The sequence below is a fragment of the Molossus molossus genome, unplaced genomic scaffold (genome assembly GCF_014108415.1).
Source record: "Molossus molossus isolate mMolMol1 unplaced genomic scaffold, mMolMol1.p scaffold_m16_p_5, whole genome shotgun sequence".
Taxonomy (NCBI): Eukaryota; Metazoa; Chordata; class Mammalia; order Chiroptera; family Molossidae; genus Molossus; species Molossus molossus.
Window position 1 is genome coordinate 34,749,594 of NW_023425388.1, and position 22,043 is coordinate 34,771,636.

Consider the following 22,043-nt stretch of genomic DNA (forward strand, 5'->3'; position numbering starts at 1 on the left):
AAATGCTCAACTTATGATGAAATTCCGAACCTATAAAGCCCATCAAAAATTAAAAATATCCTAATTCAGAAGTGCATTTTATACATCTAACAAACTGAACATCATAGCTTAGCTAAACCTACCCATGCTGAGAACACAGTATCTAAAATATGCTGGCAATAGAGTACCTGCAAGTTTGATTGTTTACCCTCATTATGTGGAGTGCCTGGCCAGGAACTACAGCTCGTTACCACTGCCCAGCATCATGGAGAACTGTACCACATATTGCTAGCCCAGGGAAAGATCAGAATTCAAAATTCCAAGTACGATTTCTACGGAATGTGGATAACTTTAAAATCACTCTAAAATCAAAAATTGATTAGAAGTTGGGCACTATCCGTATTATCTTTCTCCTATACTTAACTATCTATAATAAAGTTTAACTTATTAGGCACAATAAGAGACCAACAATAACTAATAAAAAGGACAATTATAACCACATACTGTAATAAAAGTTATGTAAATATGGTCTCTATCAAAATATCTTATTGCAACCAACCCTTACTTGCAGTAAATGGCTTGGTGTCACTTGTTTCAGGAGACCGCTTGCTGAAGTTTTCACATAGGCTCAATGTTTTCTGGCACAACATGTTTTTGTCATCAATTGGAACATTTTCTGTTCATGTTTTCCACCCACAAATTTAATGACTTTTTTACTTAACTAAATAAACACTTATCATGCACTGTGGCCATTGACTTTTGCAGTTTGAGATGTGACAGTAAACTTGCACAAATTTTTCTTTCTTCACAATTTCATAGATTTCTTTTTTCCATAGGCCTTAGCAACCACAACATAAAAAAATTTTTCTTTCCTTAATAAGTCGAAAACTTTCATTTTTTCACTCAAAGGAAGCACTCTGTGGCTTCTCTTTGACATATCCAAATCTCCGGTATAACTGCTCTTGAGCTTTAGGGCCATTCTTAAGTAAGTAAAGGTTACTTAACGCAAGCACTGCCATACTGCGGCAGACTGATCTGATCACAAAGGAGTGAAGTAAAACACTGATTATAAGCTGGGCACTGCCCGTATTATGTGTTTCCCATACTTACAAAATGGCTAGTGGACGGAGCACGTACAGCACAGATACTGGATATAGGGATGGTCACTGGGTAGAATGTGTGAGATTTCATCACAATACTCACAACTGAACAAAATTTAAAACTTATGATCTTACTGTTATTATTTCTAGAATTTTAAAACATAAATTTTTCATTTAAAAATTATAAAACTTATTATTTCTGGAATTTTCCACTTAATGCTGTTGGACCACAGTTAACCACACAGGTAATAAAGTGTAACTGGATATGGGGGGATGACAAGCGTATAATCTGTTTTAATTTTTTCTTCCACATAGATATTGAAGATAGAATCTACTCAAAAAAATAAAATGAGTTGCCTTTAAAAGAAAAGCTAGCTATAAAATTTGGCTTAAGATGGTATAAACTTTATTAATTTGGTGAACTGCCACAAAATTACCTATAATACACTATTTAACTAGTCAGTATTTGATAACTGGTTTATCTTTAAAAACTAGCATTAAATTATCATAACATATTATCTTGGGAAGTGGAGAAGCATTTTCTATATGCTTCCAGACAATGCTTGCAGAAAACAGTTATAGTAAGGTGCTGAAAAATTAAATGCTGAAAGCCTGAAAACAAGGTTTTCAATACCAAATTGGTCTGGGGCTCCAAAGTGCCAAAGCTGGAACACTGAAGAAACCACACAGAGTCCCCAACATCCTCAGTTCAGGGTTCTCAGTGCCAACAGAAATACTTAACAGTGCTGTATTAGCTAGGTTCAAACAACTTAATACGTACTGATGTCTTAACAACTTAGTAGCCTTTAAAATATACACAAATTGAAAGAAAAGTATTTAATTTCATTCTTAAATAACTGTAACTACTTATTTGAATGAGATCTGTGCACTCTACTGGACATTGCACAAAGTCTCAAATATTGGAATTAGATTAGACTCTCTACCTTCATTTCCTGTTGTATATTGATTTTCTTGTGGTACTTGCTTTTTATCATAGTAACGGTCAAAAGTTCAGCTAACAAAGACATGACATCATTGAAAGGAATGCAGTCCAATCAAATATGTTGAAACAGCAAACTACTATAAGGAAGTAGCTCAAGTGTCAATCAGATGTTGAATATCACTGTGTTTCTTCAAAATTTTAAAGTTATCTCATGAAACCTGAGTTTGCTATGGGGCCCAATGGTGCCTCAGCAAACAATTTGAGAACAGTTGTCTTATCTTCTGCCTAGAGTCTTACTTAAGCTACATTTTATTTTAAAAGACTTAAATTTACCCAATGACTCTGACTGAAAAAATAAAGAAATCTATCATTAAATCAGAGACTATATATCTATAACCCCTCCCCCCATAAAACCCTCAACTGTATGGTCTCCAATTTTTATCCAACTATAAAAGAAAACTGTCCCCAAGGGCAGTAATATCCACTCTTGTGAATTAGTGATTCTCAGCAGCACAAACTCCAGAAACTCCAGAGGGGGAAGGAATCAAAAGCAGAATAGACAGTCACTAATATTATCTTTTAAAAAAATTATTTTAACTCCTTTCCCTCAAGGCTTGAGAAATATAACTTGCTGTGGTCCAAGAACTGGAAATATGGATATAAACAAAAAAAATCTTGCCCCACTATAATTTCATCTGAAATTTAACAAATTAAATGTGATAATAAGGAATAAATCAGTGCAGAATGACTGTTTACCTCCAAAATAACTTTACACTATCCCCAATTAAGAATTTGTGCTGTGGATAGCAAAATTTATCCAAGTATCAAACCCAATCTACAACAGCCACACACTTACACATATTGTTAGCTCTTGTACTTCAGTGTTAAAACATGAGCTTAGCCCTGGTCGGTTTTGCTCAGTGGTTAGAGCGTCGACCTGCGGTCCTGAGAGACCCGGGTTCGGTTCCCGCTAAGGGCATGTACCTCGGTTGCAGTTTGTCCCCGGCCCTGGTCGGTCGTGCGGGTGGCAGCCACTCGATGTGTCCCTTCACGTTGATGTTTCTCTCTCTCTCTCTCTCTCTCTCTCTCTGTTCCTCTCTCTCCCTCCCACTCTACCTGAACAAAAAAATGGAAAAATGTCCTCGGGTGAGGATAAAAAAACAACAACAACAACAAAACATGAGCTTATATACAAGGACATTACAAAAATAAGCTTCATGAAAGTCACTATTGTATCTCTTTATGAATGTCACTTAGTATACCATCTACTGCTTCAGATAGGCTCTTCTTCACTGGAACACACAGGAGAAATTCCCTCTGTTCTTGGTATCAGGAAAGCTGAAAAACCGCTTTTGCCTTACCAATATACTACATTGTCTAATCTATCACTTTTCCCTTTTTTCTTTTGTTCCAAAGATGCTTAAAATAGTTGTCATTAAGTCACCCTAATGACCAAATATGCCAGTCCAAACCATATTAATAAGCAAAGAAAGAAAGAAAGAAATGATAATGGTACTGATTTGATTCTCTTCATTAACCCAACGATTTGGCAAGGATATGTTTTGTTTTAAAGAAGCTAGTATGAATGTGTACATAGATACTACATTTTAGAGTATTAAACACATTTAAAAGTTTTAATCTAACATATACAATATAATTTCTTGTGGAGAAATAAGGGAGATATTGGGTGACATTATGAATGCTATCAGTTAAGACTGGTATCTATAAACTAATCTTTTGCAGAAAAATAGTGGGTGGATTTATAGTTTCAACTCCAATGAATCTCAAGATTTAAATCTCTAGATTTAAACATTAAAATACTTTACCTAAAACGTAAGTTGTTTTAACTATTGACGGGAACAAACAAACAAAAGGTAAATAAACATTAAAATTTCAGGAACCCTGATATGTATTTTGGGGATGGGGATAGTTTTATATGAAAGAAAGCACCCAGAATGTTAGATAGGGCCATCCAATAAAAATACAATGAAGAAACAAGTATAAGTCTCTGCAATTTTAAATTTTCTAGTAGCCCTATTTAAAAAATTTTTTTAAATATGTAATTATCTTAAGAGTACATCTAAAATATTATCATTTCAACATATAATCAATATAAAATACTCACTACTGAGTTATTCTACATTCTATTCTTTTTGGTACCAAGTCTTCGAAATCTGGTGTGTATTTATACATGCCTCATGTACAACTCAATTGGAACAAGCCATGTTATAAGTGCCCCACAGCCACACGTGGCTAGTGATTATTGACTGAAGAATCACAGGTCTAGTGACAATGAAAAAATTCATGGTGAGTGACTTAGCTGTATATTCTCAAAGATTCCTTAATCTAATGTACACACAGGTCTTATTTTCCCCACTCAAAAACATTGTTTTATACTTATGTTCTATAATTAAACAATATGAAGAAAATCTTTTCAGTTATAATTTTACAAAAGTTTTTAACAAGTCAAATAAAAAAATATTTTTTAAATCTACTTCAAAGTTAAAGAGGGAGTACTCCAAGTCAGTTTCAAAAGCTTAAAGTGGAAAGATGAATTTTAAAGAAAGAGCATTTGTTTCAGCTTACTTTCTGGAAGTGTGTTAAGCTTTAGAGTACACCAAAACTGGCACAAGACGGTTGAAAGGGTTGTCACTAAAAGGAAATAAACTGGCAATTATCAGCTGGTTTTTAGATTTATGTATAACACACAGTTTAATAATCATAATAAATTACTGTGCCTCACCTTAATGAAAGCTGCTCTCAGTGTCTGAGCTGCAGACAGATTTACTCGTTCTAGCTGCAATAAAAGGTTTAAATCAAAATTAATATCAATTTTCTTAGAAAAAGCAACATTTCTGATATTGTATTCTATAGTAAGCACATTGATACACACATCATTCAACTAACAAAAATACTTGCTAAGTCACCATAATTATGCAGAGAGGCTACCTAAAATTTTTTATTAGATAACATAAAATATTAAGATATGCATTTCAGTTCTTTTTTCCTTTAAAAAAAAAAAGACACTGTACCTTAAAGTGTCTTACATTTATTTTAAGCACAGAATACAAACTAGTAAGTCCCTACAGAAAAAATATAGATATTTACTTGAATTATTAAAAACAGGAAAGGTTCAAGGTTAACTCTCAATGCTCTGCTGCAAATACATGGCAAATTGTGTATTTGTGTATTGAATATAAAATAACCAATTCAGAGAAAACATTTACTACTTATGATTCTTTGTATTTACTACCTTACTCCTTAATTGCTTTTCAATCCTCTCAGCCAAGGATTAAGCTCAGCTTAGTCTAGTTTATTAATTAGCAAACAGTGCTGATAAAAGGTTTGTTTGACAATCAAATTGAAGACTGTGATCATAGGATTTCAGAGATGCTTATAGCTGTCCTCTATTTTATCAGGATTAAAGAATAGTTACCTAAAATACTAAATCAAAAGTTCAATCCATATGCTTTAATTTTTATATCAAAAATGTAAGGTTTAGCCCGGCCAGTATGACTCAGTAGACTGAGTGTCGTCCCATGGACTGAGAGGTCCCAGTATGATTCTGGTCAGGGCACATGCCTGGGTTTCCGGCTCGATTCCCAAGAGGGGGCGTGCAGGGGGAACTGATGGATGTCTCTTTCTCGCATCTATGTTTCTATCTCTCTCGCCCATCCTCTCTCTCTAAAAAAATCAATAAAAACATATTTTTAAAAAAGGTAAGGTTTATAATTTTGAAAGATGAAATGACCTTATTAGACACTTCATATAATTCATTTTCAGTGAGCCAAAGAAAGTATACAAACAATTTCATTAAAACAAACAAACAAAAAAAACCCTCTTCATTGAAGAGTTAATTGCCAGCCTTAAAATAACTATCTTCAGTTACATTCAGATTTCTTTAGTCTCTAAGGATTAGGCCAGTTAACGCAATAAAACTCAGTGTATGTATTTTTTATTTGGGGGCAATATTAAATGTTAAAAAGTATTATAACTTTTACAATTTTTTATGCAAATAGAAAATTTCTACATACCTTATAAACATATAACATATTATACAATAAGTATTATCCTTCAATCTCTTGAGGCAATGAAAACGCAGGTTTTCCTTTACAAACCACATACAGGCTGGGGTAACATTAGGTTTACAGTAGTGAGTACGTGAAAAAGTATATTCTTGAATTATTATTTATTATATTATTTTCATACAGATGACAGTAAACCTACTTTTGCTCTACCCTGTATATATGCACATATACAAATCTAAGGAATCTCCAACATTTTAAATCAATTTATTTTTTAAACAAGACAGAAATGTCAAGAACCTTATCTCCTTATGAGTTATTCACCTTAAGCACAGGCAAAGGCAACAAAATCTGCCAAGATAAATACTTTATCTCTAAAAATAAACAGTGGACTATTTGATTTAGTATTTAACTTAGCTTCTAAACATCTCGCAAAATCTAACATTGCCTTGGTAGGTAAAAAGGAAACACAAGGGGACCATGTTAGCAAAATAAACTCTATCAGGAGTTTATAAAATTAACAAGGAGGTATATCTCAAAAAATGAAATTTCCCCCCACAGAATTCATTTAATTATAATGAGTGCAAGTGAAGATTAAAATAACAGTGGAGCTGCTCTGACCTCAAGTTCTTGTGCAAGAGAAGCAAAAGGAGACAGGATGAATGTTTCCACCCTGATAGAAACCTATTTCCTTATTTGGGTTAACACCACATGCTGACCTCTCTCAATAAGTCAAAGGTCTGAGTCAGATGTGTGCCTTCCATTACCAGCAATATAACCCATTCCGTAATGCCTTGATATGTAAAAGGGTCAAGGCAAGTAAAAGTGCCCAAGAAAGTCAGTGAAGAACTCAGAGGATTAGCCAACTTCCCCTATCATCAACATTTTTAGATTTCTGGATTAAGTTTACATATGTGTACTTAGCAAAAAGGGGAAAGGTCAGATGGAACATACTAAATCAAATCTGTGAGCTGCGAAGCACCTCACCAGAACTCTGCGAGGAGTCAGTCTGGGATATGCTTTATACCCACACATCTTGCAATAAATCCACTAGGCTCTATTACCTATATGATATCAACACTGCCCAGAGAGTACAAGGCATATATAGGCACATACACATTTTCTTAATTGAACTTAATCTCTCATCCATAATTTATCTAAATTGTTCTTGAATCTATAATTTCAGACTATAATACTAAGGAAGCAAGATATGTTTGTCTCTTCCCTTCTCACTTGTGATATATTTCATAATAAAATCATGTTTATCTTACTATATACCTTTCATCAGTATCAGGTTCTAGTAATATTCCAACAGCAGCTACCATTTACTAAGTAAGAACTTGTTATGGACTTTATTATAGAGTATCTCTAATCCTCACAATAAACCTGAAACTAGTTATCATCATCACCATTTTACAAAAGAAACTCATATTAAAGAACTTGTTAGTAGAGAAAGGATTCATACCAGATCTGTCTGACTCCAAAACCCATACACAAAACATTAATGTTACCCTGCCTCCCTGTGCTACCCCATCACTGAATTTCTTCAACTACTTAAGAACCAAAACATTTCTGAGTTTCTACCAAGTGTAAGGGAGACAGTGTGAGAGATGCAAAGAAACAGAAGATAGTCCTGGAACCCCAAAAGATAAATTTACGTAAGCAACTACAAAGAAATTAATGGAACCACTGTCCACTGAAGTAGAAAGTATAATAGAGAGATGAAATTTGAACTGGTCCTTGAAGAGTGGCCTCTTAAAATCATCTTCTTTGGTGATTCTCCCTCTTACGGGTTTCTTCAGGGTTGTAACATGGTGACATAATGACTTTATGTAAGGTTGGAACAGAATTACTATTTTGTTTCCAACACTTTTACTATTGAGTTCAGCATTTTCTTATAGCTTTTGGGATAACTTTCTTTGGCTGGGGTATCTTTACAGAACCAATGCAATCACCTTTTATTAGTACTTGATAGTGCATATAGCTTGAGTCCAAAGAAGGAAGAGGGAACCTATGATTACACCTGCATTAATAGATTCTGGGACAAGAGAGGCACTCCTTTGGCTTTTGCCACATAGAACTTCCATGTCATCAGTAGAAGAGTAAAGGAAAAGAAGAAAACAAGAGCAAGAGGAAAGGAGACATAACATCTCATCTCACCTAAAAGAGAAAAGTGCCTGCTGAAGTCCATCTGGAGAGACATGATAGGGGAGCATAACGTTAGGTCTCACTCCAACCTTACATTCTGACTGCTGTTTCCTGAGCTCCTCCTGCAACTCATTCTTGATAGCTTTTGAGAGCACTATTAACTGCAAACGTGTAAAATTCTACTCTTTGGATTATTTATAAAAATATTTTAAAACCTTACACGTAAGTTTGACTCCATAGATCTCATTTTCTATTTGCTACTTCCAGAAGTATCAGTTCACTCCTGTACTTTATTTTCTAGTAACAAGCCAGTTTCTTAAACCCATAATTTAAAACACTCCATTTAACCCTTTGGTTGCTCAAGATTTAAAAAGCCTTGCATAAAACATTTTGAAAGTTTTTTTCAAGGTCAAAAGAATTAGGTTAGTTGGTTCTGAATTGTCTACAAATCTTGCTTCCTCAAAATCAGACATGATTTGCCATTCTGATTATTGATCCTATTCTTTGAAAGGAATTAAACTGGGCCAAGACATGAAAATTATACTCCATGTACATCTCTAATGATGATTCAAATGAGAATAAGGTGAGTCAGATTAAAAAAAAAAAAAAAAAAAAGCCAGAACAACAGTAGATGGAATCAAGGGTCCACCTACTAACTTGTGTGCTGCCAAAGAGAAAGAAAATGCAATTATCATGTTTTGTACATAGTAAGTTTAATAAATGTTTCTAAAAGAATCAGTTCCTGGGGTTGCCACAATGCCTGACAAAAAAAAAAAAGGTAAGGAGAACCACCTAACTAGCATAAAAATAAAAATATTCCTTTAAAACAATGCCTATAAGTATGTAAAATTCTAGGGTATGACTGCTTAATAATAACAGCTAACACTTACTAAATGCCTGGTACTATTTTGAGCACTACCATATATATTAACTAATTTATTTCAATGCGTTGTGAGAATTATTTTTATCCTCATTTTACAGATTAAAAAAACTAAGACAAGATTATATAGTCTAACAAGTGATAGAGCAGTGATTCAAATGTAAATATTAACCATGATTACTTCTGGATGGTGGGATTGCAGGTGAAACCCATGCCTTCAATGTGAAAAAGGATGTTTACTGTGCTCAAAATTTGAAATTTGATTTTTTTTTTCAACTAGGAAAGAAAAGGGGGATAGGTAAGTAGGTAAAGTTAAATATTCCCAGGATTAATCTCCTTATTGATAAATTAATAGTTGCTAATAAACAAGTATATCAACCTTTGATGATCTAAAATTCATCTTTGGTTGCAAAATTGTTATTTCTGTCTCAAAATACCTACTTCTACATAAATTATCTCTCACCTTAAAACAATTCCTCCGAAAAGTCATAGGAAAATAAACGGTGTATCTTTTTCTTGGAATGAAGAAATGAACTATATACATCTCTCCTCTTCCATATATAAAGAATTAGTGAAAAATAAGAAGTACATGAGAACCTAATCTAACACTTGGCATGAGGTTTCTATAAACTCATTCCATAATGCAACCAGGAGACCTATTTCACAGTACATTTACAACACATGCAATATACTTGGACTCTGAACTCTGCAGCAGCTGATTAAGCAAGAAGTCCACTCTTTCAGCTGTCCTAGCACAGCTTCATTAAGTTCAGCAAGCATCAAGCTCCCAGAATGTCATAAATAACTTTGCCTTGTGAGCTGGAGTACTAAAATTTCTTCAGGTGTAAGGATGTACTATTGTCTAACAATCTGTTCTACAAGATGACTTCAAGACCCACCATTGTTATTATTATGGATGTAATGTTATGGTGAGAATGCATAAGCTTTTTAATTCTTGTATTACACTGTGGTCAAAATTTAGTGAATCATTTAGCTTCAGAGTAAACTGTTCATCCCTACTGTGGTAGTTACTTTCTGTAAGATTGATTTGACAATCATTTGTCTTTAATCTGCATAGCACAGAAAAACAAAGTCAAACTAACTAATTTCCCTATTAGTAGATTTATAGAAAAATACACCTCTGAACTATGAATATTAATTTATTAGGTATCTTATTTAAGATGTTACACAAATACACGGGAATGTCACAGAACAATGCTAGTATTTTATTCTTTTTAACCAAACACTTCACATTTGAAGGCACTAAAATTATTTCACTCCATTCCTAGATCAAGCCAAAGATTTCATTTCTATCAAAGAGGAAACATACCACTACCACTATTCCTAAAAGTCTATTATTTCTCAACACTTTTTAAAATACATGGCAGAAATAATTTTTTAAGAAGCTTGATATCATTCATGATGTTTGATCAGTAATTTCAATTTGAGACCCTGTCAATTTGATGTAGTATCTCTCAGTCTGCCACACCTAGCCATTTCATTCTCAAATTTTACTTCTAACAATTAGTTCTTGAACCAACTACAAATCATTTGGCAACATGTTCTAATTCTGAGCCCACTTACGTACATGTTTTCAGATCTCATCTGGAGAGAACCACTGCCTTTATTTCTGAGAGAGATTTACTAGTCCATTCATAGCCATTTCTTTTTATTTCAAGTTAACTTTCCTTATACGTGAATAAATTAGAAAAGTTTTCAGTATGAATCTGAACAGTTCATTATACCAGAATCCCACATCCTATGTAATTATTTTCCAAAGTCAAGATTGAAATAAAATTTTCCACATGTAGAAAAAGATCACCCAAATTGTTAGAAAAAAAGGCTTTTTTCATACACTAAAGGATAAAACTGAAGCTCAGAAATGTAACTACACTTCCTTCAACAAAAGACTCAAAATAATTCAATAAATATAGAATATTCCCCCAAACAACTTGACCCAATAGCTTACTGAGTTAGCTAGAGTTAGATTACAGACATGAAAAGAAAGAACACTGGAAGGAACTGTCATAATGGTTCTTAAAATACCTGAGAAGTCCAAAGAGTAACTGTCAAGACAGACTACTCACAAGCTTTCAGGGACTGTCTCTTTACTTCATACCCGGTACAAGGATCATTAAATAATTCATTTCTTTAAGTGTCTGTGTTCCCTATGATTCTTATAAAAGAAGGATGTTGCCTTTTTTTTTTTTCTTCCTCCACATCTCCAGACCCTAGCAGAACACTCAGCAAATAAATGGTTGGCATTTAGTAAATATTATTGAACAGAAGTGAAGCACTTGCTTCTAACAATAACTCTAGTCTTGCAACAAACGGGTCAAATACTAGAAGAAAATGGTGGAATTAATTACTAGAGCGTCTGCTACAACTGCCAGAGATCAGAGATGGGTCTAACCAGCCTTGAAAGAGTGCCTCCGAAGTTAGCATGGTAGCAATGTAATAGAGACAGGTTTTTCAAAAGATGCCGTCTACCTTCTTCCTCTTTAGTAGCAAACTTCTACATTTCCCAACCTCTTTTGCAGCAAGATGTGGTCATAGACTCCATTTCTGTCAATGAAATGTAAATGGCAGTCTTGTATAGAATATTCAAAAAGGTTGTTAAGAAAGTGGAATCAGCCCTGGTCGTCTGTGTGGCTCAGTTGTTTAGGCATTATCCCTATCCCAAGCACCAAAAGGTCACGGGTTCGATTCCCCTGTTGTTGTGGGCTCCATCCCTGGTAGCAGGAGTGTAGGAGGCAGCTGAGTGACCTTTCACTCTCGTATTGAGGTTTCTAGGTTTCTTTCTCTCCCTCCCTTTCCATTCCTCTCTCTCTAAATGGTAAGTTAAAAAAAAAAAAAAGTGGAATCAGCCGGAAATAACACCCTGGGACCCCCTCTCATTTTTTGCCCCTTCCAGGAAACAACTGAGGACATGATGAGCCTCAGCAGCCATCCACATGCTGAAGTGATCTTGACAATGAAAGGTGAACACTGAGATGATGGAACAGAAGACAGGAACCTGAGGTTCTGACAATATTGTGCCAAAATACTAGCCTCAGTCCGCTTATCTTTAGAATATTTTATGTAACAGAAATAAATTTTACCCAAGCCGCTGTTTTGCATTGTCTTCTGTGGTCACCGAGCCTAACACTATTTAGTAGGCAGTGTTTGAAGTTCAAAATATTCGTCTGAAATGGAAACTAAGTCTCTGGATTTCAAGTTGAAGAAGATGAATCACTCTCTATTGGCCCCAAGATATTAGATCCTAAAATACGTCAAATACATTATTATTAAATCTAATAATGTGGGGAAAATGGTTTCAAAACCCACAATCTTAATGTAATATAAAAATTTTAGAAAAAGAGATGAAAAGCTGTTGGAAGTGATAAGGGCTTCCAGGCTATAGTAGCAACAATAAGGCATCGACAGCTCTATAACTAATTAGATTAATAACAGCCCCCCCTCAAAAAAAAACCAAAAAACCCACAACTAATTAAATAGACAAAAAGCCTGAAGCAATTAAATTTGGAGTCCTAGATTTCAGTCATAGGTAATTTCAGAAAAATAATTTCACAAATCAAGACCTTAGTTCACTATTAAAAGAGAGTAATTAGATTATATTTAAGAAATTTGCACAGCTCTAGAATTCTCTACATAACTTAGCATATTAATGTTAATTTAGAAGAAAAACTAAAAATGTGTTGATATTATTAAGTCCTAAAATATTCCTCAAATAAAAAAAGCAACTACAGCTCTAAATACAAAGCACTGGTATGTTCCATTTTAACAGTAAGAATCTTTGTCGCCACTGATGGTAACTCATTAGGGTATTTTGTGCCTGCGCCTCTAGCTATCTAAAATGTACTTTTCCCCAACTCTTCAATTGTCTAACCCTTATTTATCCCTTTCAGATCTTAACATGTTGTCTCTCCTTCAGTGAGGCCTGTCCTGACCTCTAAAACAGGTCCTATCTGATACTTTTTTTAACTTCGTGGCACTTACCACAATTTTTCATTTATCTAATTATTTGTATTCTTCTGTTTAATGTCTATCTCTGCCACTGCAGTGAAACCTCCAGAGAGGGAGCAATATGTCTGGGGTTTTCCCCAACTGTTTTATGTCCAGTCCTGGCACGATTCCTAACACACAGATGGAGTTCATTTATGTAAATTATTTGTTATATGAAGAAACAAACAAATGAAGAAATGGAGTAGGCATAAGGAACTGCAGAGACCCTGAGAGAAAACATTTACTGACTTACCTCATTAAACACAGGATACATGACTGCATAGAGGGGCATAGAAACCATGGAAGTGGTCTCAGCTTCATTCTTCATCTCTTCCATTGTCATCCTCATTCAAAAGCCAACTACAGTAGAAAAAGCAGTGCTAAAATGCAGAGGAATCTTCATTCACTGCAGTATATCTTCTTTTTTTTGTAATAAAAGAATAGGGCACAAAACATATACTGACCTGGTTAAAGGGGGAGAAAGAACAAAGACTTACTATATTGAGCGGAAACAAGTATCAATGATTTTCTTTTCCAAAGTAGAGTCCTTATCTTGTGAAAATCGGATTTGTTAATACATCTTACTTGTAAAGGTAGCTTGGTCAGTGAGACATCTCTATTTCCCTTCTTATATTTAAACTTGCCCTTTCTTAACAGCTGATTGCTCTTATTAGATACTACTTTACAAAGCAGTATTTCATGCACCCACTTATCTTGAACTCAGAAAGAGATCTCTATGAAGTACAACAGATTAGTGATGTCTCTAATGCCGTCATATGCAATCTAGGAAACAGCATCAACATGCGTAATTATAGCATTTATACGTAATATAAAATTATAACTATGACATATACAATGTGTAAGTGTGTATGGACTAAAGGTAAAGAAGAATAAAGAAAGTGTGTAACACTTTCATTAAAATCCTTTTGCTGCCCTGGCCGGTTTGGCTCAGCGGTTAGAGCGTCTGCCTGCGGTCCGGAGAGACCCGGGTTCGGTTCCCCCTAAGGGCATGTACCTCAGTTGCAGTTTGTCCCCGGCCCTGGTTGGTCGTGCGGGTGGCAGCCACTCGATGTGTCCCTTTCACATCGATGTTTCCCTCTCTCTCTCTTCCTCTCTCTCCCTCCTACTCTATCTGTACAAAAAATGGAAAAATGTCCTCGGATGAGGATTAAAAAAAAAAAAAAAAAAATCCTTTTGCTAACTGTTTACTGATTTTGTCACCTAAAAATAACAATAAAAACATAAGCACCAAAATATTTAAGAAAATCTCTACCAAATGTGGTAAGTTTGGTAAAAACAAAACAAAATATAATTTAATTTTGCCATTGGTTCTTTTTGAATCTCTGTCTAAGTCTGATACAAAAACTAAGACAAGACATCCACAGACAATAGTAGTTTGGAATTAAAATATCAAGAATTCAATAATATAAGAGAAATTTTACCTGGAGGAGCTGAGGAAATGTGTTACTTATTAAGAGAAAGCAACTATTTTTCCTTTGCTAGGCTAAAAAATAAGCCTAATTATAAAGTGAAAGTGCAATAGTAGTGACATACCTATATATTAACAATATATATTAATATATTAAACAAAAAGCAACCAATTTTTAATTTCTACCATTTGTAAAGCATTCTCAGGTTATAAAATATTTTTCACATGCATTTAGTCCTTAAAATGACTTACTTTACAGTAACTGTCATTCTAATTTTACAGATGAAATTAGATTTTACAGATTAAATTTTACAGATGAGCCTACAGATGAAAAGTAGGCTCAGAGACAATAAATAAGATCACACATGCAGAGGACCAAGACTGGATCCCAGTACTCTGAATCTAGATCTGATACTCCCACATCAGAAAATCAAGTCTGAAGTGAAAACAAAGAACCTGAGCTCATCCCCCCCAAAGAAAATTCCCAGAAGCAGACTTTTTATTCACCGAATAAATGTATGCTTAGCACCTACACATACATGCAAGTTGCAGTGGGGGATGAGTAAAACACCCTAATCATTAACAATGTATCTGGGCCAGATTGTGGACAACCTAAGCAGTTTAAGATATTATCAATGGCCTGGAGTACTTAAGCTTCAAAAATCTCCAATAACCCATCCCAGCTGAGAAATGCTTACTATCCTTCCATATCCTGACCAGTGATGGGGAACGAAACACCTACTTGAGCAGTCTGGTCCCATTTCTGGTAGTCCTAAACATACAGTTTTTCTGAGCTGAAGTGCGCTCCTTGACCTCTCACAACAACAACAAAAATGGCCAATTCCTAAATTTTATTCTATAGAGCAAGAGAAAACCATTACCCGATCAGACCATTGATTTAAGCAGATTGCTTTGGTCATAGCATTAAGAATGGAATGGAGGAACAGAAACTGAAGGCAGGGAAAGTGTATCTTTACAAGAGACCAACAAAACCTGAATAATAAGCAAGAGGAAGTAGGTAAGTATCAGTTGTGGCCCTACTGTTCCAATTTAACTACTTAATAGGCCATTTGGTAATCTACTTTTCCACTTATAAATTGTGAACACCTTTTTATAGTAAACTTGGAACAAAGAAGAGGGGTTGAAATACAGAAAAACTAGTCACAATGAAAACAATGGGTACTGTATATACAGTTTAATAGTAAAAAAAGGCATCAATATCAATGAAAAAAGCAAGTAAAAAGTAGGACAGGGTCAATAACAGAACCTAAAGAGCTGTCTCATTGGATGACAGAAAAAAAAATTTATTTCATAAGTATTTATTTATTACCTATACATCATTAGGCCTAGTACTAAATAGAGACCGGTACAGTCTCTGACCTCATGGAGCTTATACCATGGAAGGAAAGACAGAAAATGAACACTTGTGAGTATGGCATAGAGGGAAAGTCAGGATGCTATACTGCTATGGGCAAACTGAATGAGAGAACCAGCCTCACAAAAACCAGGTGTTTCAAATACCCCCAAGCATGGACAACAATTTATTTTTATTTTTTATTTTTATTTCTTGGTGAGGACGAGAGTAATACTCGAAGAATAGGGTCATCGCGGCAGGGGCTGATATAGTGAGCTGGTGAGAGAGAAGTCTACAAGAATCTCAGTAAAAAGGAGGTGAAACACTAAAGGAGGCGAATACACTCCAGTGGGCTCAGTGGAATCATTTCTGTCTTTTACTCTTTCGAACACATGTGCCCCTCCCTGCATATGAAGGCAGGAGATGAAGGGATCAGTCTAGTGGCTAGTAACTTTAGAATTCCTGCTGACATCTACCTATATACCACACTAAACTTACTCAAATATTCCCTTTTTACATTTTGTAAATACTAGTGTTGAAGTCTTTTTTCAACTGTGTTTAATTAGCATTGTACCATGTCAGAAAATCTTCACTTAAGACATTTATGATTCAAGTTAATATAGTTCCTCTAAACTAATTTAACAGTACTATCAGCTGCTATTTGTCCTCCAAAAAATAGTATTAAACAACAACATTCTGAGCTAAACAGGTGGCTGGACTACAACACACTTAACCACCCTTTAATATTGTTCCTGTGAATTAATTTACAACTTTTCAGAACACACCTTCACAAATTAGGGCCACTCATAGTTTCGTTAGTATTTGTATGAGATTAAAAACCACCAATTGCAGTGTGCGCTCCCTCAAGGGAGCATGTCCTCCCCCGTCCCTTCCTCTGCCACCTCCCCGTGCTTCCCCCAGGTTTGCATCTCCTAAACTCTAAGGGACTCCAGGAGGCAACCAGGGGACTCCAATGGTCAACACAGTTCTTCCAGGCAAACCTCCTGAACCTGTCCCCCAGACCCCTTTTTCCTTAATTTCTTAGGAGTTAAAGCAGCTCAGCCTAGGCTCATTTCCCCACCTAGTCCTTCTTCTGTTGTTCTAGGCCCTTCCTTGTTTCTGTCCCTAGCTTTAATAAACATTCTTTAAAATTAAAACAAAAACCAATTACAACAAGGCTACTTAAACTTCTGGTAATTTAGTTCAAGTTAAAATATGCTGTCATTCCTTCTATATGGTTCTTTATTTGAAATGGTTAAATGGACAACCAGTAATCACTCCAAGCAAAGAGCCTGCTACCTAAAGAGCAAAGGTCAGCTGAACTGAGAAGGGCTGAGGCCCCGCCCCTTTAAGAAGGTTCCTTCCTTTCAGTATGGGTGTGGCGGGCTTGGTCAGCCAGGCAGCACATTATCAGCCCTCTAAGGGACACAGGTTTCTGGAGTACTGATCATGTATATATGGTCTGAAGATTATTGACACTAAATCCCAAATCTGGAAAGACCTTAAAAAAGGCACCTAGTCTACCCTCTAGGTACAGCAGATAGCAAAATTCAAAAAATGATTTGCCCATGGTTACAAGTGCCAGCTAACAATAAAGAAAATAAAATTAATATGGGTACGGTGGCAACAGAGCAAGAACTATTTGTTTCCCATTTCAGATGTGTTGCTTTGTGGCAAAAGGTTTCATTTCAAAGTAAGCTTTGTTTCTTGAGTCGTTAGCATTCACAGAATTAAAAAAGAACGACAAAAAGAGAACCAGAACTATAGATACTAATAATTTAGATACAAGGCATATTTTTCAACAAATTTTTCTTTAAAAACAGCCTTTGTGACATGGGGATACCAAAACAGGTAGACTATAGGAAACCTATTTACTTATACTTTCCCTCTTATTTCCATGAATGTTCAAAATAGCACTGTAAATCTCTAACACAAGGCAAATCAGTTTTAAATATCTTCCTGGGCTTGAAACAATTATTTGTTTAGAACGAGGAGGCAACAAAAATAGACTCTTGGCCATTTCAATGCTAAACTCTCAGGGTTAGAAGTTTCTGCCCTGCCTAACCAACAGGAGCTTGCTCATTTCAAGAACTACACTTGGGTATGTCTCAAACCTCAGAATCAGCATTTCCTGAAACAGTCTCACTTTACTCCATCTGTGGCATGAGATAAACTCTAGAGCCAAAGCTATATTTACTTACAAATAAAAAGGGTAGACAAAGGGAAGTCTCTTATACTGATGTATGCAGTTCTTGGGGTGAAAAAGAAGCTTTCTAAGTAAATTCGACACTTAAAATGTTTCTAGACAGGTCTGTTTGTCTTTTTTTTTTCTCTCTCTCTATCGTCAAATCCAGTTCTCCGCTCTTACTCAGTCCTAAATGCTTATCATTTCTTTAATTTCCCTCCTAAAGAGAGAAGTTTTATTTATTATTGTTGGATCTCTAACCTGTCCATGAACATTTAGCTAAAAGAAGTTTATTCATTCTAGCAGTAAGCAGAATCCATGTGTTTATGTACCATTTATAAGTTTTTCTTTTTCCCATTAGAGACTTTAGAGTCGGCATAGCAAGTATATAGTAACCATTAATAAATGTTTGTTGAATGAACAAATTAATGAGATAAGAGATGGGCAATTTATAAATTGATGAATACTTCCTAATTATCAAGCCTAGCTGAGCAAAAACACAGAAATCTAATTAATTCTATTAACAAAGTCTGGACCCAGACATTTACCAGTTTTTACTACTTCTTCCTATCCTAAGCTTTTCCTACTATACCAAGCTAAGAGAATATAAGCAACACATGACTGCAAAATAAAATCAGAATTCTAGCAAATCTACATGAACAGCAAATAAAACTGAAGAAAAATAGAAGTCAAGAGGTTATAAATTCTAATGTCTCGTTTTTATTAGGGCTGCTAGAATATTTTTTGATTCTGAGGAAACAATTAGTGCATGATTTAATAGTTCACAAAATTCTCAAAGTGCAAGCATTTCCAATATTAGATTAACCTCAGTTTACACAAAAGCAAGATCCAAAAAGTTATTCCACTTGTATCACAAAGTAAAACATTCTCTATGGAAAAGGGTGTTAAGTGATAACAGTTTCCAAATGATGGATGACCTAAGCCATCACAGTAACTTCAGAGCCTAAAAACACATGTTCCCAGGACTACTCCATCAGAATCTTCAACAAAGGTCCAGGAAGCTGTCTCTTTAGCAGACAGTCCAGATGATTCTTGTGGCTGGAAGTCACTGGTATGGAAAGAACTGTGGCTACAATCAGAGAACCTAGCTACTAAGGTCAGTCTCAGAGAAACAGGTAAAAAAAATTAAGTCTGTCTAAGCACATGAGACGGGTTTTTGGTTCCAACTTTGTCAGTGTTTCACTTAATCACTGAATCCTCATCAGAAACAGAGTAAAATTGTATTATCTTAAGGCCTTAAAACTCTCAAATTCAGTGATAATAGTATTTTATTATGTATTGGTATCTACTCTAGGTTCAAAAGTAATATCATGAAAAAAGTTTTTTAAAAAAGAAAAATATCTCATCAGATCATAAAAACTATTTACAAATTATAGTAAGAAAAGCCTTCTCAATGGTTGGTTGATTTAAGGTTTCAACTGACAACCCCTTACTTTCCTCTCAAGCAACTGGAGTCATGAATCATCCCATCAGGCTCCTAGAGAAACTGAAATTACTCCAAGGCTGTGTACTCTGTCTGGCCATTTCCCATAGCTGGAAAGGTGAGCATGCGATATCACAACCTAGCTTTTAGGGTCTTTGCATGTCAAAATGTATCCACTTCCAAACAAGGACAAAGAGGCTAGAGGAGGAAACTAGGAAAAAGGGAGGTAAAGGAATAAAGTAGGTAGGAGATCCTATTCAGACTAAAATGACCTGGTAGCCTTCAAGATATACCTATGTCTCTCTCCTTCCTCTGCAAATTATATTCTCTATAATTCAAGGCCTTCCATTCAACAGTTTTATTTTTAAACAAGGTAATGTGGAACTGGAACTCAACTTCCCTGAACATACAATACTGTCAGTTTGGTATCTATTGAATTTTGCATTTAGGGACATCTAGAAACAGCCTCTTGCTGATGGGTAAGTATAATATGACACTTGGCCACTGTATTTATTTATATATACCAAACTTTTTAAAGGATACCTTTAAATATCAAATGGATAATTTGTGTACAGAAAGCGATATAGGAAAAGAGCCTACGAATTAAAGTCTGAAAACATGGGTGCACATCCTGGTACTTACTGTCCACTATAAACCATCATGTCTCTCTGATCAAGTCACTGACCTCTCTACACTTCAGTTTCTTCAACAGTGTGGACAAAAACTGAGCTGTATATTTGAAAGAGATTTGGTTAGAATAAAAGATGAGGTAATTTTAAAATCAAACCATAAAGCCTCTATATTAAAGATTTCATTTTACTAAGTTACTAAGCACTGTATTTTTGCACTTTTAAATAACTGTTCAAAGAAAGTCCACATTCCACAAAGAATTATCACCTCATTGGAAGGTCTACTCTATTCAATCAGATTTTTAAAGGCACTCTCTCTGTTATATCACAATTTTGGAAATTAAACCACTAACTAGTTGAAGAACTCCAGCTTTACTATTTTTAAAAACAAGATAAAAAAAGTTACATTTTATATGTCCCTGTAAACATGTCTGCCCAAGCAAGCATTTGCTGAGCTATTAACAGAGGTCTTAACTAATACAGCATCTGAATATTGAGTTAACATGTCTTTGAAAACACTGGCAAGTTAGAGCACAATGAACCATGAAGGAAAAATGTAAAAACACACCAAATTTAACTCCACTCACTTTATCATTTTTTGCTACTCTCTGTATATCTGTCACAGATAGGTGTCCTTTAACTAATAATATGCTGATTTTTCTAAACATATGCTTTATAAATATTCATTTAAAACTTACAATTTATTTTTCTATAAAAGGTTAAATGTGAGTTAAGGTTCTAAGAAAAACTTCAAAATCCGTATTGTTACCTAAAGGACAACAAGAACATGACTGTTTCGATTATACTTAGCCAACAATAAAGGCACTATCATTAGAGAGATGAGTAATAAGCATAGTGATTCTAGAACCAGACTTGCCTGGATTCAATCCTGAGTCTACCACTTACTAGTTGTGGGAGTTGGGGTAAGTTATCAAACTTCTCTGTGCTATAGTTTCCTCATCTATGAAATGGGAATAATAATAGTATTTATCTCTTAAGGTTGATGTAAAGAACAGTGCATGGCACACAGTAACTGTTCATATTAGCTATTACAATTAAGTACATTTTAATTTAGAATGACAAGATCAAATCTCTTTCTAAGTCAGATCTCCTGCATAATCATCTAGCCAGGGGAATCAAGGACTCTTAAAAGCCACATAAATAGAGATACATAAGTGATTTCAAATCTCTTTAAAATAGCAAGAGGCTTGTTTATTCCTTTGTTTTCCAAATAAAATCTTTTATCAAACTCTCTATATAGATCAAACACTAAACTGTTCATTTCATCCAGTGTGTTAAGTAACTATAGTTTATCCAGCCCCTCCCTCTCTTAGCAGCTCTTAGCCACCCCTTTCTCGACAATTTGAAAACCACTACTCTAGAATAATCAGTACAGAAACATAATAAATTAAGCATTTGGAGAACAAAAATGAACGATCCCAGTAATAAGGGTATGGCTGGCAAAAAATATTTGGACCCAGATTTCCCCAAAACTCATAGTTCCAGATCTCCAAATTTACACTTACTCTTGTCATATGCTTACACACTTAAAAAACTTAAATGTTAAAACCCAAAACTTTTAAAGCAAAAACAGGCATTACATATTATTTAGTATAATATCTAAATTTCACAATTTAGAAATAAAATTCTACAGAAATTCACATTAAGAAACAAAATACAATGGAGAAGATATTTTATTTATTTATTTTTATTTTTTATCCTCACCGGAGGACATTTTTCCATTTTTGTTCAGATGGGGTGGGCGGTGGAGAGAGAGAGAGAGAGGGAGAGGGAGAGAAAGAAAGAAAGATCGATGTAAAAGAACACATCGAGTGGTTGCCACCCGCACGACCCAACCAGGGCCAGGGACAAACTGCAACTGAGGTACGTGCCCTTAGCAGGAACAAAACCGGGGTCTCTCT

General features: G+C 35.0%; 1 protein-coding gene across 3 annotated transcripts in view; it reads right to left on the bottom strand.

The window, feature by feature from the left end:
• The window catches only part of PDCD10 (programmed cell death 10), a 45,193-nt gene that overhangs the window by 13,807 nt on the left and 9,343 nt on the right, over positions 1-22,043 (bottom strand). For 2 of the 3 annotated variants that reach the window (XM_036242790.1, XM_036242791.1), the window contains exons 2-3: positions 13,334-13,544; positions 4,766-4,819 (exon numbers count right to left, since the gene is read on the bottom strand). In XM_036242790.1, the coding sequence (XP_036098683.1) occupies positions 4,766-4,819; positions 13,334-13,429 (150 nt within the window). In that variant the 5' untranslated portion in view covers positions 13,430-13,544. Of the gene's footprint in view, positions 1-4,765; positions 4,820-6,056; positions 6,151-13,333; positions 13,545-22,043 lie in introns of all 3 variants that reach the window. The other variant, XM_036242792.1, reaches the window with a different exon arrangement.